This window comes from Haliotis asinina, chromosome 7 (genome assembly GCF_037392515.1).
Source record: "Haliotis asinina isolate JCU_RB_2024 chromosome 7, JCU_Hal_asi_v2, whole genome shotgun sequence".
NCBI lineage: Eukaryota > Metazoa > Mollusca > Gastropoda > Lepetellida > Haliotidae > Haliotis > Haliotis asinina.
In genome coordinates this window covers 45,450,250-45,465,246 of record NC_090286.1, presented here as the reverse complement: position 1 = coordinate 45,465,246, position 14,997 = coordinate 45,450,250, and the positions used below count along the sequence as shown (strand labels likewise).

The 14,997-nt window shown below is 39.2% G+C and overlaps 1 protein-coding gene across 1 annotated transcript in view; it reads left to right on the top strand.

Annotated features, from left to right (window-relative positions):
- Window position 1: 1 nt before the first annotated feature.
- Window positions 2-14,997, top strand: part of LOC137292148 (structural maintenance of chromosomes protein 2-like) — a 32,160-nt gene continuing 17,164 nt past the window's right edge. Inside the window, exons 1-12 of the mRNA XM_067823690.1 lie at window positions 2-272; window positions 1,551-1,700; window positions 3,454-3,615; window positions 3,783-3,893; window positions 6,306-6,443; window positions 6,759-6,836; window positions 7,124-7,186; window positions 9,294-9,443; window positions 10,171-10,360; window positions 10,843-10,897; window positions 11,665-11,785; window positions 12,275-12,393. Of these exons, the coding sequence (XP_067679791.1) occupies window positions 105-272; window positions 1,551-1,700; window positions 3,454-3,615; window positions 3,783-3,893; window positions 6,306-6,443; window positions 6,759-6,836; window positions 7,124-7,186; window positions 9,294-9,443; window positions 10,171-10,360; window positions 10,843-10,897; window positions 11,665-11,785; window positions 12,275-12,393 (1,505 nt within the window). The 5' untranslated portion in view covers window positions 2-104. The remainder of the gene's footprint in view (window positions 273-1,550; window positions 1,701-3,453; window positions 3,616-3,782; window positions 3,894-6,305; window positions 6,444-6,758; window positions 6,837-7,123; window positions 7,187-9,293; window positions 9,444-10,170; window positions 10,361-10,842; window positions 10,898-11,664; window positions 11,786-12,274; window positions 12,394-14,997) is intronic.

Here is a 14,997-nt window from a genome sequence, read left to right as displayed (position 1 = left end):
CATGCGTGGTAATAGTTAAACGGATTTGAGCGCCATTTACGACTTTATTGACAGTAACAACCAAAAACATTTGAATTTGATGGTGTAATCAACAGTGAAACAAAATGCACATTAAGTCAATGGTCGTCGATGGCTTCAAGTCATACGCCCAACGAACGGAAATAAATGGATTTGATCCTTTATTCAACGCTATTACAGGTTTGAATGGGAGTGGAAAGTCAAACATCCTCGATTCAATATGTTTTCTTCTCGGCATAACCAACCTTTCACACGTAAGTTGCTTTTTTTCCTTCACATGTCAGGAAGATCGGATGAAACATAACTTTGTCATTGAGGATGTTGTGATCGCATTTCTTCGATCCTGACGGATAAAGTCCTGACCTGGTTTCTGATGAGCTAATGCCTGTCACTGTCGCAACATAATTTGTTAAAAGGCTGATTGGATTGAGTCCCAGGTTCGTGCTCACCATGATGAAAACGATTCTTTTCCTACCATCATCAGTGTATGGTACGTGTACAAATGTTATGTGATTGCATGCCAAGGAGGGACAATCAATACATGTGTAGTATTCATAACTGTTGTGAACTCCAACACAGCATGCATTCCTCATACACATAAAGGCAATAAAATAGGGAGCATTTTGCTTATACCAGTACCATTGTTTCAGTAACTTTGATTGTTGTTTATAGGAATTCTGCCCATACCTCCCACCCCAATCAAAAACCAAAATTACAACCTGACATACATACATCACCCTAAATACACATTCAATAAACTAGAACAGGTATGAAAAAAACAATCAATGACAGGGACTGATGGAGCTTTTTGAGAAAGGGGGTGTGCATACTTAAGTTTCAATAGTCACTTAATAAAGGTTCAGGGCAATAATGTTGGGGTGCACCCCTGAACCCTTGCTTCTGGATCCGCCTATGATTGATCTTATTTTCAGTGTTGGAATATTACATCTGGGAAGAACACCCCAGGAGCAATTTTATTGTGTGAAAAATGGGCTTCGGATGGATGTCTTTCCAGGATTCTCTAACCCTAACCTTAACCCTAAGCTACTTTCTGATCATGTGCAGAAAATATTTTTAGTAAATTAGTAGTATTATATGTTTAGTAAATCTATCTTAAAATAGTGTTGTAAGAGTCATAAGACATCTGACACAGCATGGTGAATCCACACAACAGATGAATAGAAACCGATTCATACCTATTTCCTACTTCTCTGTGCCTGAACGTGGAATGGGTCTGTGTGGTAGCCTAGTGGACAAGCTTTAATCATTTGCTCATCACACTCAGGTCCCATGTTCGATTCCCTACATCAGCCCATTTCTGGTGTCCCCTACCATGATATTGCTGGAATTACGCCAAAAGCGACATAAAATCAAACTCATTAAATGAATGTAGGTCATATTACTATTAATGCTAAGCTAATTTGATAAACTGCAGAAAAATGATTACAATGGAATATATATGATACTGTTATCAATGCAACAATACTGACTGTCACAATGCACTGTTTACCTTTCTTTCTGACATGTTTCAGGTCCGTGCTGGCAACTTACAAGATTTGGTGTACAAGAGTGGTCAAGCTGGTGTTATCAAGGCAACTGTCAGCATAACATTTGACAACAATGACAAGAAACAGAGCCCTTTGGGATATGAACAGTATGACGAGATCACAGTTACACGACAGGTAGCATCATTTCTGCTCATAATTGTGGTTACTGTCACTTACTTAAAGGTCACATGCAAAATTAAACACAATTTTGCAAATTCAGGTACCTTTCGGTATTCACATAGTGTAACAAATCATCAAAAATGCCAATCGAACCTATAAAGGTGAAAAAGAATGTGATGAAAAAAAGCCCACAAAATTGGACTTCAAACGATTCACTGATTTTCCCCGAACACTTGGATAAAAAATGATTTCAACACCTGTGCTGCGCTGCACTCATAAGGCATGCACAGTAAATAGATTAGCTGAGATTAAAACAGTATGCCTGCCCAGAGTGTGAGGTTGTGACTCATGTGAGCAGTATTCTAATCTTGGTTGTGTACACAAACAAGTAAATAATCTACTCGTTACATAAAAAAACCATGTTGATTGTGATAATCAGACTCTGCCAGAGAGAAAACTCAATGTCTGGTTTATTCACACCTTTATGTCTGCCTGCCTGTCTGCAAATGACAATATGCAATGCACAACTTCAATTAGTGACAACATCCAATTTGAAATTAACACCTATCAGGCTTATAAGCCGTAAACAAAGAGACAGCTAAGAGTGTCAGCAAATGAACCACTGGCCAATGAAAAGGCTTTGTTACACTTGAGTGCACATCCACCAGCTCTGACTAGGTTCTGCATCGCAGCTACTTTGTTTTAAGGGAGGTAAGCCCAAGTACAAAATATTGCACTTTTGATTTGTGATTATATGTTTATGATTCTGTTTAGTTTTTTTTTTTTTACTTATTCAGCAGTGCATTTAATATATAATGTATAAGCATACCAAATGTAAAAAGTTCTGCTGGAGCGATTGATCAAATAATCAGACAACTGATCAGTCTTGCTGCTTGTGTTGGTTGTAATCAGTCAATTTTGTGTATAGTATTGCACATATAACATTATTTCTTTATCGATTTGTTGCCATTGTATGTTGGTCATACTGTCAGGATAATTTTATATGGGATATTATGTTGATAGTGATACTCATCAAAATACCGTTTTGATACTTATAGTGCAGTCTAAGCAAACTTAGTCCCAGTGTTATTCGTTACACTCCACCACTGAGTCTAATAAACCCTTGTAGAAGGTCGTGTCAAGTACCCTTTGAGCGACCCATGACCGTCCAATCAAACGTGAGACGGTTGAAAAGATTTAGCCAATCAGACAACGGTTACTACTTTTTGATCGGAGGGACTTAAGAAATTTTCAGGTCACTGACACAGATCTCGCCACAAACAAAAATCTGCATGTAACACACTTATTTGACCTGCAGTATATACGCCTTGGGGTTTCTGTTGACATGGTTACCATTAGCTAATATTTCCGCAAGCTGACATCCTTACTGCCAAAAACACAAAGGACACATTTTCAGTGACTGTTTACTCTCTCCGTTGACATGGTTGTAACTTGCGCTGTGTGTATCACCGGAAAGTGAGCTTACGCTAAATAGCATTTTAAATCTTTCGGGTACGATCTTTTCGTGATAAAAAGTTCAAAATGTATGTGCGAATGTCCACTTTCGCGATTTGGTAAGCTGTGTTCTGATTGGTCAGTCTCAAAGGTTACCTGACGTGACCTCCCGTAAGGTTTTGTTAGACTCAGTAGTGGTGTGTAACAAAAAGTACTGAGGCTAAGTTTACTTACAGTGCCAAGTACATGCAGTTGAGGGGTAATCAAATGATGTCAGATGTGTCTGTTATTTACAATATCATGCATTATCCAGGTGGTCATCGGAGGGCGTAATAAGTACCTCATCAATGGAAGCAATGCCAACAATGCTCGGGTTCAGGATCTCTTCAGATCTGTCCAGCTCAATGTCAACAATCCCCATTTTCTTATCATGCAAGGGAGGATTACCAAGGTCCTCAACATGAAACCACCTGAGGTTAGTTTGTTTCAGGACTTTAACATACCTAAACTTATCTTCCTCAAATAAAGTTCACTGATTTATTCTTCTCTTTTTGTAAAATAGTAATTTGTAATGACTTAAGCGTATTATTGATACCAGTAACCTTTTCATTTTGTTTTACTTGATAATGTTGTATGCTTTAGATTCTGTCAATGATTGAAGAGGCTGCAGGTACCAGACTTTATGAGACAAAGAAAGAATCTGCTCAGAAGACAATTGAGAAGAAAGATGCAAAGCTGAGAGAAATTGATGCGGCAAGTTCTTTTCACTCATCTGCAAAGTTCACATTTAATTTCGAAAAGCAGGTTTTGGGGTTTTTTTGTTTTGTTTTTGTTTATTTATAGATTTAATGTCAACCTTAACCTTAACTCACGAGTCATTCTCAAGTGGAGTTTTGTGGATGACCTATTCCTTTTGAGCAGGGTTCTGGCTACCAGGGCCCGCTTGCACAGAGCAATCTTAGTTACAATCAATCTTAGGCCCCTACAATCAACTTTACAATCACCATACAATTGCTCTAATCCACTTGCACAAACACGATCTTAAGATAGCATGGATTTAAGATCGCAATCTTAACTAAGATCGAACTCTTCAACGTTGGAGGAAGAAATTTCTTAAACTCGACTCCTGTCTACAGTTGTCTTCAAGTGCGCATAGCATGCAGCGCAAATAAAACGTGGAACTGGTTACTGCACGCAACTGACATTTCTTCCTTAATTGCACCTTGCAGATTTTTCATGAAAACAAAACAAAACAAAGCAAAGCAAAAAAAAAAAAAAAGAAAAAGAAAAGAAAAAAAGCAAGAAAACCCAACATATCTTTGTAATGATAACGTGGAAAATAACATGTACCTCGTGGGCTATTCTCTGATTTTTCTATAATATTATTTATGAACTAAGAATGTCATACTGCAACCACAGAAATATCACGTTTATAATAAAATATTGAAATACAAACAAGTACATTAACAAATTTACTGACCTAGTACTCATGAAAATTAAAAGATAACATAAATTATGAACAAAATGTCCTTATGATAGAACACCTACATGTACCATGATTTGTCAATGGCTGTCAATGAATCTGAGTTTGGCATCTGGTCGCTGTTATTTGGAGTAAAATCCCAAATATATCCCACAAGCATTAGATGTGTAAAGATATGAAAGTGTGACATGAAAGTGGGAGTGTTGTGGAAACTGCATGACAGGGAAATATGAAAACGTTATTATTCCGTGTGTTTTGTATGTGTTGTTAAATACTTATCTACAGTATGTTAATTGTTTTACTCTATTTTGTTGATAATTATTTTTTTCTTTTTGTTTAAAAACCTTTTACGCAAATTTCACATGCCTCAGCAAGTGTATTTTCCTGTTTGAAGAATACTTGTATTATACTTAAAATGCATAGATTAAAACTCAATTCTCACGTCAGAAAGAAACATAAATTTGTACGTTAACAAACTGTAGATTATTGACAGGTCTATGATCGAAAAGAAATATATGTGGAGATCTGCGCTGTCACAATATAACATACATTATATTGGGGCATGGCAGATTTTACAGCAACGGTATAATACGCAAAGGGAAACCACTCCCATCTTGCGTAAAAACCAAGATTAGCTGCCCTTGAGTTATTGAAAAGGTCATGGCCACTGCTAATCGCATGCAGACACCTTTCGTTAGTATCCTTTCCTTGTTTATCAAAAAGGTATGGTATTCATACTTTTTCCAGCACTGAATCGGGTGAGAATTGTACTCTATGATATCGACTCGATAATGATGTTGTTCACTACCTCGAATAACGGTATTTCAGACGTTAAATCGATGTTGCATTCTCCGTGTTGTTGAAGTGTCAAGGCGAATCATACAGTTTTATGCAATATGAAAGCAATCCCCAAACGTAAAGCTAATTATTTGCGTGAAACTGACACCAACGTGAACGCCATTTTGCTACTGACTACAATGATCTTAGCTCCTTACAATTGGTTCCGACCAATTGTAAGTTTTGATTGTAACTTACAATGATCTTAGTCTACAGTCGCTTTGTGCAAGTGGATGGCGATTGTAGCCGAAGCCTAAGATCGCGATCTTAAGGATTTACAATAATTGTAGCTCTAAGATCGTTTTGTGCAAGTGGGCCCAGGCAAGTAAAGCTAGAGAAATCACTATCCAAATCAGATTTTGCAGGTTTTCTGAAACAGATTTGATGTCATGTCCATATGTTATACATGTTTGATGGCTCAAATGAAGGGGTCACAGTAACCCAGCTGTGTAATGTACTAGCAATTTGCTGTGCAACATTATTTCCCATAGGTATGCAAGAAACCTATGGTCATTTATTTAATTCTGGATTTACCCAGATTCTGTTTGTAAGTATGTCAACACTATACTCATACCCTGTTTGTGTGGATTTCACTTAAGTCGCACACAAAACCTACATTTCTCATGAATTTGTTTGAGTGGCATTCTGGGAGTTTTTTATTTTATTTTTATTTTTCAATATGCTTGAAAACGGTATGAGAATCTATACTGAGACATTGCCATTGTTAAAATATAGAAGTTGATCATCTATAGAGTTATGTCATCTCATCTCCTCATTATGCTGATACACCTACATATTTTTGAGTTAGTGGTTCAACACATCTCAAGGACAGCGATTCATTGTAGGTGTTGAAAGAGGACATAACTCCCACCCTGGCAAAACTGAAAGATGAAAGATCATCTTACCTGGAGTACCAGAAGATTGTCAGAGAACTGGAGCATCTAAACAAACTGTACATCGCATACCAGTTTGTATGTGCTGAGGTAGGAGAAACATCCTCATAGTTTGCCCTTTCATTAAAGTAAGAAACAGGATGCATAATTGTATTTGTGACAATACCGACGAAAAAGAGAGAAACGATAGAGCGTAGAAATATTAAGTATGGTATGGATGGAAAATATGTCTCAAAGGGCTAGATGTATCATTACACTTTGGAACTGTACCTTGTGCACTACAGTACAACCCACATGCTCATGTTTGCCCATTGCCCAAGTACTAACAGCATAATGTCAATATTTTGTAACATGAACTGATTCTGTTCTCTTTTGTATAGTTGCTCTTAATTTTCTAATATTCAGAATAGAAAGAAGAAATCATCCGAAGAGCTTGAAGAAATGCAGGAGCTGATTAAAACATCCAAAGATAAAATTGTTGAGGTATACCAATCACAAGATATTTATCAATAATATGGAGGTTTCACACACTTCTCAGATTTCGTTTTTAAATATGTCAATACCTGTTAAAGAATCTTACCACCAGATTAGTCATTTGTTAACATACACTACTTGGTCTGTTTGATGTGATTTCATTTCATTACCAATACATGAATAGTATTATGATTTAACATTGTCAATGGTGTTGGATACCTACACTGAACTGATACATGACTTGACAACTGGTTCTGATCAGTATGTCTCACACTGTCTGGACATTTCTTTTTCAGATTGAGAACAAAGTTAAGGAATTGGATAAGGAAATTGCAGAGTTGGAAAAGAAGAGGGATGAGGTTTGTGTGTGATCAGTTCAAGATGAATGAAACCAGTAGTTGCTGCCATAGCAGCTATTGTGGTCAAATATTGCTAAATGCTACAACCATATTCACTTACTGTTCAAGGAAACAGTAAACTATGGTTATAGTCAATTGATTTTAGTTTATTATAATCTTAGTTTGTAACACATTTTATCTGTCAGACATCTTGGATTAAGTCATGTGACATGTCATACGAGGTTCGTACAATTTTAAAAAAGCTTGGAATTTTTGTACTTAGCCTTGAAATGCCTGGAAAATCTATTTTGCCTTAAAAAGCCTGTTAAAATACTTAAAAGCCTTGAAAAAGCTTTGAATTTCAAGTTAAAGCTTGAAGTGAAGATTTTGTCTGCTGACCCGTAGGCCAGTAAACCATCTAGGCAGTAGCTGCGTCAAAATGATACACAATTTTAGGAATCTAACTAATGCTTGCCAAAAGCCAAGGTATTTCATGAACGTCTTGCCTCGTATTTATTAATTACCTTTCTTAACTGATATATTTAGCAATTCATGGGGACACTTTCTAGTCAAACAGACTGAAACAGTGCTCAGAAGCTGGTTTTTTTTATTTTCATTACGTTTATTGTATAATTGCTTATCTGTTAAGTTTGTCCACGAAAGTCTTGAAAAAGCCATAAATTTTGGTCTTGAAATTCTGTACGATCCCTGTCTTATGACTTTATAGATAACAACATTGAGTTCTGCATCATGTTTATTCATCTCATTTATTACATCAGTAAATTATTAAGTACATGTTTTTAGTGTATATTGAAACGTTGCATGTACATGTCACATATCAGTGTCTAAAGTTTTCCATTCATGAGTTGTATCTGACACTATAACTTAACAACTTATATTGTAATTATTGTCATATTTATAGACAGGATATATGCACTTCACTGGCTAAAACCTAATCTCTGAATTCACTGAATATACTGTTTTGTAAATGCTATTTGTGTGAAATACACAAGAATGGTCAGGACCAACATATCTGCCTCTTCAATGTCCTGAACATAGTACTCTGGGCCTAGATTTTCGAAGCTCTCTTACTAGTCTTAACGCTAAGATTGTCGTGTCATTAACTTACGACAATCTTAGCGCTAAGACTATTAAGAGAGCTTCGAAAATCTTAGCCCAGGTAGCTATTCTCCACACCTTTTGCAGGGGGTAAAAGGACTCTGTCCATCAGTGCATGGGTCTATGCCTATTTTTCTTTTCCAGTGCCAAACTTCAAAACCATTCACCATGTCTTCACCAAACTTGGCACATTGATAGCCCTGGTGCTGTACTCTTGCCTTTTGATAGTTTTGATTTCTGTATAAAATCTATTTTTGCTTTTCCATGGCAACTTTGATTGAAATTGGTTGTAGTGTTCTTTACCAGAGCAAAAATGAAAAACCATTCAATATTTCTTCACCAGACTTGGCACATAGATTGTTCTAGTGGTGTCCTGGTGCCTTTTGGTAGTTTTGGCATAGTGAATACATACATATGTTTTGCGTTTTCATTCCAGCAAGTTGAACTGTGACTTATTTTGGTGGTAGTGCTCTTTTCTGGAACAGAACTTTAAACCTATTCAAAGTTTCTTCACCAAACTTGGCACATGGATTGGTTTGGTGGTGTACTGGTGCCTTTTCGAAGCTTTGGAATTCTGAATAAAATTTTTCTCTTTTTTTTGCGTTTACATGCCAACAATTTTGGCTTTGACTGAACTTGGTGGTTGTGTTCCTTTCTAGAGCAGAACTTAAAAACTTTTCAATACTCTCCTTGCACAATGGCACAATCATAACTAACAGACCTATTCGTGGAGAGTATTTTGCCTTTGCGGGGAATATTGATGACTTGGTTTTCTTATTGATGTAGGTATCTTCAGTGAGGGTGTGAAGTATCAGTGGGTGGGATGCGACTGACAATTTGTTTCTCAGAATATATTTCTGTTCTTATCTTGAACTTCAGAAATTGCAGGCTGAAACCAGGTATCATAAATATGTGCAGTTACAGGTAGTGAGGATAATGTCACAAGCTGTTCCTAACATAACACAACAGTGTGTGCTGACTCCCAAGTATGTCTGCCTCATATCTTCAGGAGTCTGGCCATGTGATGGAGAAGTTAGAGGAAAAACTAGCCGAGAGGCAAAAACTGGATGCCCTGGCTCAGAGCTCTGTCGATAACAAGAAAGAATCCATCAAGGCTGAACAGAAGAAGAAAAAAGAACTCAACAAGAACTGTGAGGATGTAAGTTGAGACTGTTCCATTCTAATATTGGTACTTTAGTGAACCTCATCATGCTCATGATCAGCATCTTGTATGATCTGAAATGTGGAAACAGTATTTTGTAGTGAATAATCCAATACACTGCAGATATACTGGAATGAAAGCCTTTGAAAAAATCTACTCTTTACCTTTTTGGTTGTGAACCAATGTTTCATAAGTACTGGATTTAGATATAATTGTTTTCTTGCTTTTTGGACTAGAACAGGTCTCTTGCACCTCCTGTTTGTCAGATGATTGTGTGTTTATGCTCCTGTTGAGTTGGTTGTTGTTTATGCTCATAGTTAGTTGTGTACACAAAGTATCTGGTCTAAAGTACCAGTTAGTGTTGCTGACTTTACATGCTCGGTATTAGTTGCTCATTCTGAGCATGAGACTCAATCCCAAAAGTTCTAGAATCTGAACTTAACTAAGGAAGTATAATCCTAAAGAAAACGTGTTGCTAGCATCCCAGGAGTGTTGACTTGCTGTGCAGGCAGTGCTCCTGTTTGTCTTGATTATTTTGCAAGGTTTGACATTGCCATGCTCATTGGTTGTCAGTGGTGGTAAAGGTTGAGGATCTTTGCCTGTCCTGCCACATCAAGCTGACTTGCTGTGATAGAACAGAAATCCTGTTCAAAGGGGTAACAATTCCTGCCCATTCTTTCACTCCTCACATAAGGTAAACATAGTGTGTATTTTCATTAATTAGAACAAGAAGGCACTGGCAGCTCGAGACAAGGACCTGGACAAACTGAACAAAGACCTGGACAAGTTGAAGGAGCAGAGTGAGATGGATCAGGAAGCTCATGTCGCTGCCCAGAAACACTTCCACGCTGTCAGCGCTGGTCTCTCCAGCAACACGGACGGAGAGGATGCCACACTGAATGACCAGCTCATGAGTAAGGCTCGATTTACTGTCTCAGATGTATGCTTTTCTGTCTTTATGCAGACAGTGTAATTCATGGATATTTCTGTTTAATACTCGCCTGTTTAAGATACTGCAGTGTAATATTTTTACGTCAGTATTACACTAGTGTAATACCGCTAGATGAATGATGTCATAAGGGTTCAGAGTTGTGACATCACAATGCTAATGCCGCTGTCGCAATAGTACTGGACCTTGTTTGACTTAAGGAAAACTGGTAGTCCTCACACTGTAGCCGCAGTTTCTATCAATTTGTGTTGGAAGTAATAAACAGAATACTAAACTTGTTTCCGTGACATACCATTTTCATTAAACCCATGAAAGATTTAGTATCAAACTGGCTCGTTTGACACCAAATCATTCACTCACTTTATAAAAATGTTATTACATGGAGGGTCGTTTAGTATCCTTCATATCTCATTTATGTACAATGATTTTGTGCCATTTTTTTAACAGCTGCAAAGAGCGAAATCAGCACTGCTGAAACAGAGACTAAACAAGCCCAGATGAAGTAAGTATAGCAACCACTACATCTAGTCTTGATTTGAATTTGTGAATAGATGTTATTGTACCCCATTCAGCAATATATATGTACGGTTGTTTTCAAATTGGTCATTTTGGATCAGGATAATGGTTGCAGTTAGATTAACCCAATTAAAGTCTGCAAGGACCAGGAATAATTGGGTTTAAGCACATGGTTGTAGAAAGTTTTATACTCGAGTATTTCAGTTTGAAGGCATGACACTATTGACAGCAAGAACATTGTGATCAGTATAGTTGGTTGTACATTCATCATTTGAAGGGTAACTAAGCACATGTGGAAGTGAGTTGCCTCCCTTGGATGTGCCAGAAACCTATGGTCTTTGGTTAAAATCCCAATTTACATTCATTGTTTCTGGTTGTGTCAGAACCTTAACCCTGCAGTGGAGTTTGACAAGACAAGGTTGTGAACATCTAAGTACTGCATCACCATCCCCCAACATCGACATCTTTCCCATGCTGTAACTGATGTGTTTAAAGGGGTGTTGAATCTAACAATAACATGCTCAACCACTAAAGCCAATGATGTGACATACTTCCAGACTGAAGGGGGTGATGGAGTAGCCGAGTAGTTAATGTGTTCACCTGTCAAATGGAAGACCCAGGTTTGATTCTTCACACAGATACAAAGTGTGGAGCCCATTTCTGGTGTCCTCAGCGGTGATATTGCTGGAATATTGCTAAAACGCTGGCTCACTCACTCACTCACTCACTCACTCACTCACTCACTCACTCCAGGCTGAAGCATGCTCAGCAGGAGGTGAAGAAGAAGCAGGCAGAACTGAAGAAGACGGAGCAGGATTACAAGAAGGACCAGGCAGCTTATGAGGCAGTGCAGCAGAGCATGAAGAAGATACAGGTACATCCTTGTATTGTTGTGCCAGAATTACAAAGGGATATGGAAGCATTTGGCCCAAATCCAGAGGTTTAACGTTTAGAGGGGTTTTGTGTTCAAATACAGTAGGGAAATCTTCAAGTGCCATTTGTACCCAGGACCCTGTGTAACTGATAATGTTATACCTACTTTGACATTGATTAGCATAGACAAGAAAGACATTTGAATTCAGAAATGATATTTTCCTTCCAACAAGGTCAGTGATAGAGTTAATGTGATTCTTATTTGTTATTATGAGGAAAGTGTGATGACCAAGAAAATCTTTTTAAGTCTAATTTTCATTGCTCATGTGCTTACAATAGCCATTTCTGGCATTTCACATCACCTGGCTATGTATGACAAAAAGCTACAACAGGCTCATTCATGTCACACTGAAATGTCTTAGTTCCTTGTTGATGGTTGATGTCAGGTATTGTTGAATTTGTCCTCAGTAGGTTATTGCTGTGTCTTTAGGCAGAGATGAAGAAGCTAGGATTTGAGGAGGGTCGAGATGAGAAATTGTTGGGTGAGAGGAGAACCCTCAGTCAGGATGTACAGAGACTGCAGGACAAGATGGAGACTTTAGAAGCAAGGTACAGTAATCGTCCACTTATATGTCACTCATATCCAGGCCTGTACATTACTATCCTGTCATAGGACATTATCATACTTTCAAATACTTTTTCAACTCCTTGGGGACCATACATCCATGCTGCCTGTTAGGCACAATGAACTGAATACTCACATTGCCAGCACATCCTCACAGGTACTCAGTTTACAGTTTGGTAAACTGAGACAATGTGGATCATAGTATCTTGTTCAAGGATACTATGCCCACCTTGGGACCCAAACCCAATTCGGAATATTTCCACTGCTCTACTACTAATAATAATATGTGCATATATATTGAGCTTAACTTCACTCACTAGGTGAATGCTCATAGTGCTAACAATCAAAGCAGGCATATTATTACCCCTGATGATACACTCCACAAATTCTGTGCTAGCATAGCTGAAGAAGTGTCATTCATACTTCCAACAATTTCCAGGGATTGGGATAGACAACTTTGGCAATGGGCCATTTTCAAGATTATTAGCCATTTTCTGAATTTAGAATGGGCCACTTCCCATGTGTCAATAGTAAACTTCAAAATTTTAAAGGGCCATTTTTCATTCTACTGTGCAAAATGACCCTTGGCCCCTACCTTTCCCAGTCCCGTATCTTTTTCATAGAGATCTTCCTTGGGGTACTTATAAGCATTTAAATGTTCTTTAAATTCTTGCGACAGATGGAACTATATTTTTTCAATAAAAATATGTACAAAACAAAAAAACATCGTTTTTGTCTTGTGAGACCACCCCTACAGGGCCCTTGGCCCCGTGACAGCCAAGAGCAGGTAACTCTTCAGACTATAGCCTCCAGCAAAACACTTCTTTTTCTGTCGCCCGCCTGTGAAGACGAACTTTGTAACTTTTTTGTTGTCCCTGTTGGTAGCCACGTGGCTAGCATAATGGTGGAAGGCAAGCCTTTTTCCCGCCAAAACTTTTAAGTTTTCAGGGCGGTCATTTTAAAAGTAAGCTTTAGTCAGCTATACTTTTTATGTATTTTATTCATACTATTTCCATATTATCTCCATATTTACTACAATTTGTATAAATTTGTTGTAAATTATGGTGTAGTGGCACTTAGCTTTTACCTTAACTATGTGGGTAGTTTTAGTTATTTAGCTTTGCGCCCATGCGTGTTTTGTTTCATTTATTGTTTCATTACACAACACTAGGGGTTATTTGTTGCTTTGCAGTTCAAATCCTGCTCAACATGCAAATCCTCTATTCCGGCCAAGGACCTTTACGACGTTTGTCTAAGGTGCCTGGTTGAATGTCACCATGATGACCAGTCATGTGAGGTGTGCGTGAGGTATCACACGATGCCACACAGCAAGTGATGGACATCCTGTTGAAGCTCGGCTGGATCATCAATCTCAAGAAATCAGACCTGACCACCACGCAGGATCTGGTGTTCTTGGGGGCATGGTTCAATACGGCACAGGGGATTGTTTCCCTAGCCCCAGACCGCATTGTCAAAGTTCAGAGAACTGTACTTCAGTTTCTCGAGTCCCCCAGCGCCACAGCAAGAACTTGGCTTCATTTGCTGGGCACTATGGTGGCTACAGTGGACGTGGTCTGGCGTGCGAGGTTGAGGATGCGACCCATTCAACAAGCGTTAGCCCATTTGTGGTCCCATTCAGAGAGCTACGAGACTATTCTCGAGACTCCCGCTTGGTTGATTCCTCACCTGCGGTGGTGGACAGAAGTCGGAAATCTGTCCAGGGAGATCCCCTTAGAGACGCCGACACCTTCCCTTTCGATTCAGACGGACGCCTCCCTCACAGGCTGGGGGGGCGCCCGGGGCGAACTATCAGTCTCGGGCCGTTGGGCCGAGGACGAAGTTACCTTACACATCAACGTGTTGGAATTGAGAGCAGTCCGCAGGGTGTTCGAGAGCTTTGTGGAGTCAGTGCGGGGTCAAGTGGTTCGCCTAGAGATGGACAACCAGACCGCTATGACGTATATCCTGAAGCAAGGCGGCACAGTGTCTCCGTCCCTCCTTCAGGAGGCGTGTCAGTTTCTGCTGTGGTGCGATCAGTTCGACATTCGGGTGCTCCCCATATATCTCCCGGGCATAGACAACGTCCGTGTGGATGCGCTGTCAAGATGTATACTAGCCCCACACGAGTGGATGCTGCATCGGGGGATATTCGGGATTATTTCCCAGTTGTTCGGGTCATTCCAGGTAGATCTGTTTGCCTCTGGAGCGACAAATCAGATTCCTGTGTTTTGCTCAAGGATACCGGATCCGAGAGCAATAGCCAACGACGCCTTTCTGCTCGATTGGACAGACAGAGTGCTGTGGGCATTCCCACCAGTTCCTCTGATCTCACGAATCCTCTAGCAGCTGACCGCACAACCGGCTCGGCTGCTTGTGCTTCTGGCACCACTTTGGTCGGCTCAAAGCTGGTTTCCGGTAATTCAGCCTCCTGTTCTATTACCCTTTCGACCGGACTTACTATCCCAGAACGGAGCGCCACACCCGAATCCCAGGATCCATGCGAGAGGAATTCCTGCACCAGTTGCAGACACAATTCTGGCTTCGCGGAGGGATTCGACAAACGTTCAATATGAGGATAGATGGGCCTG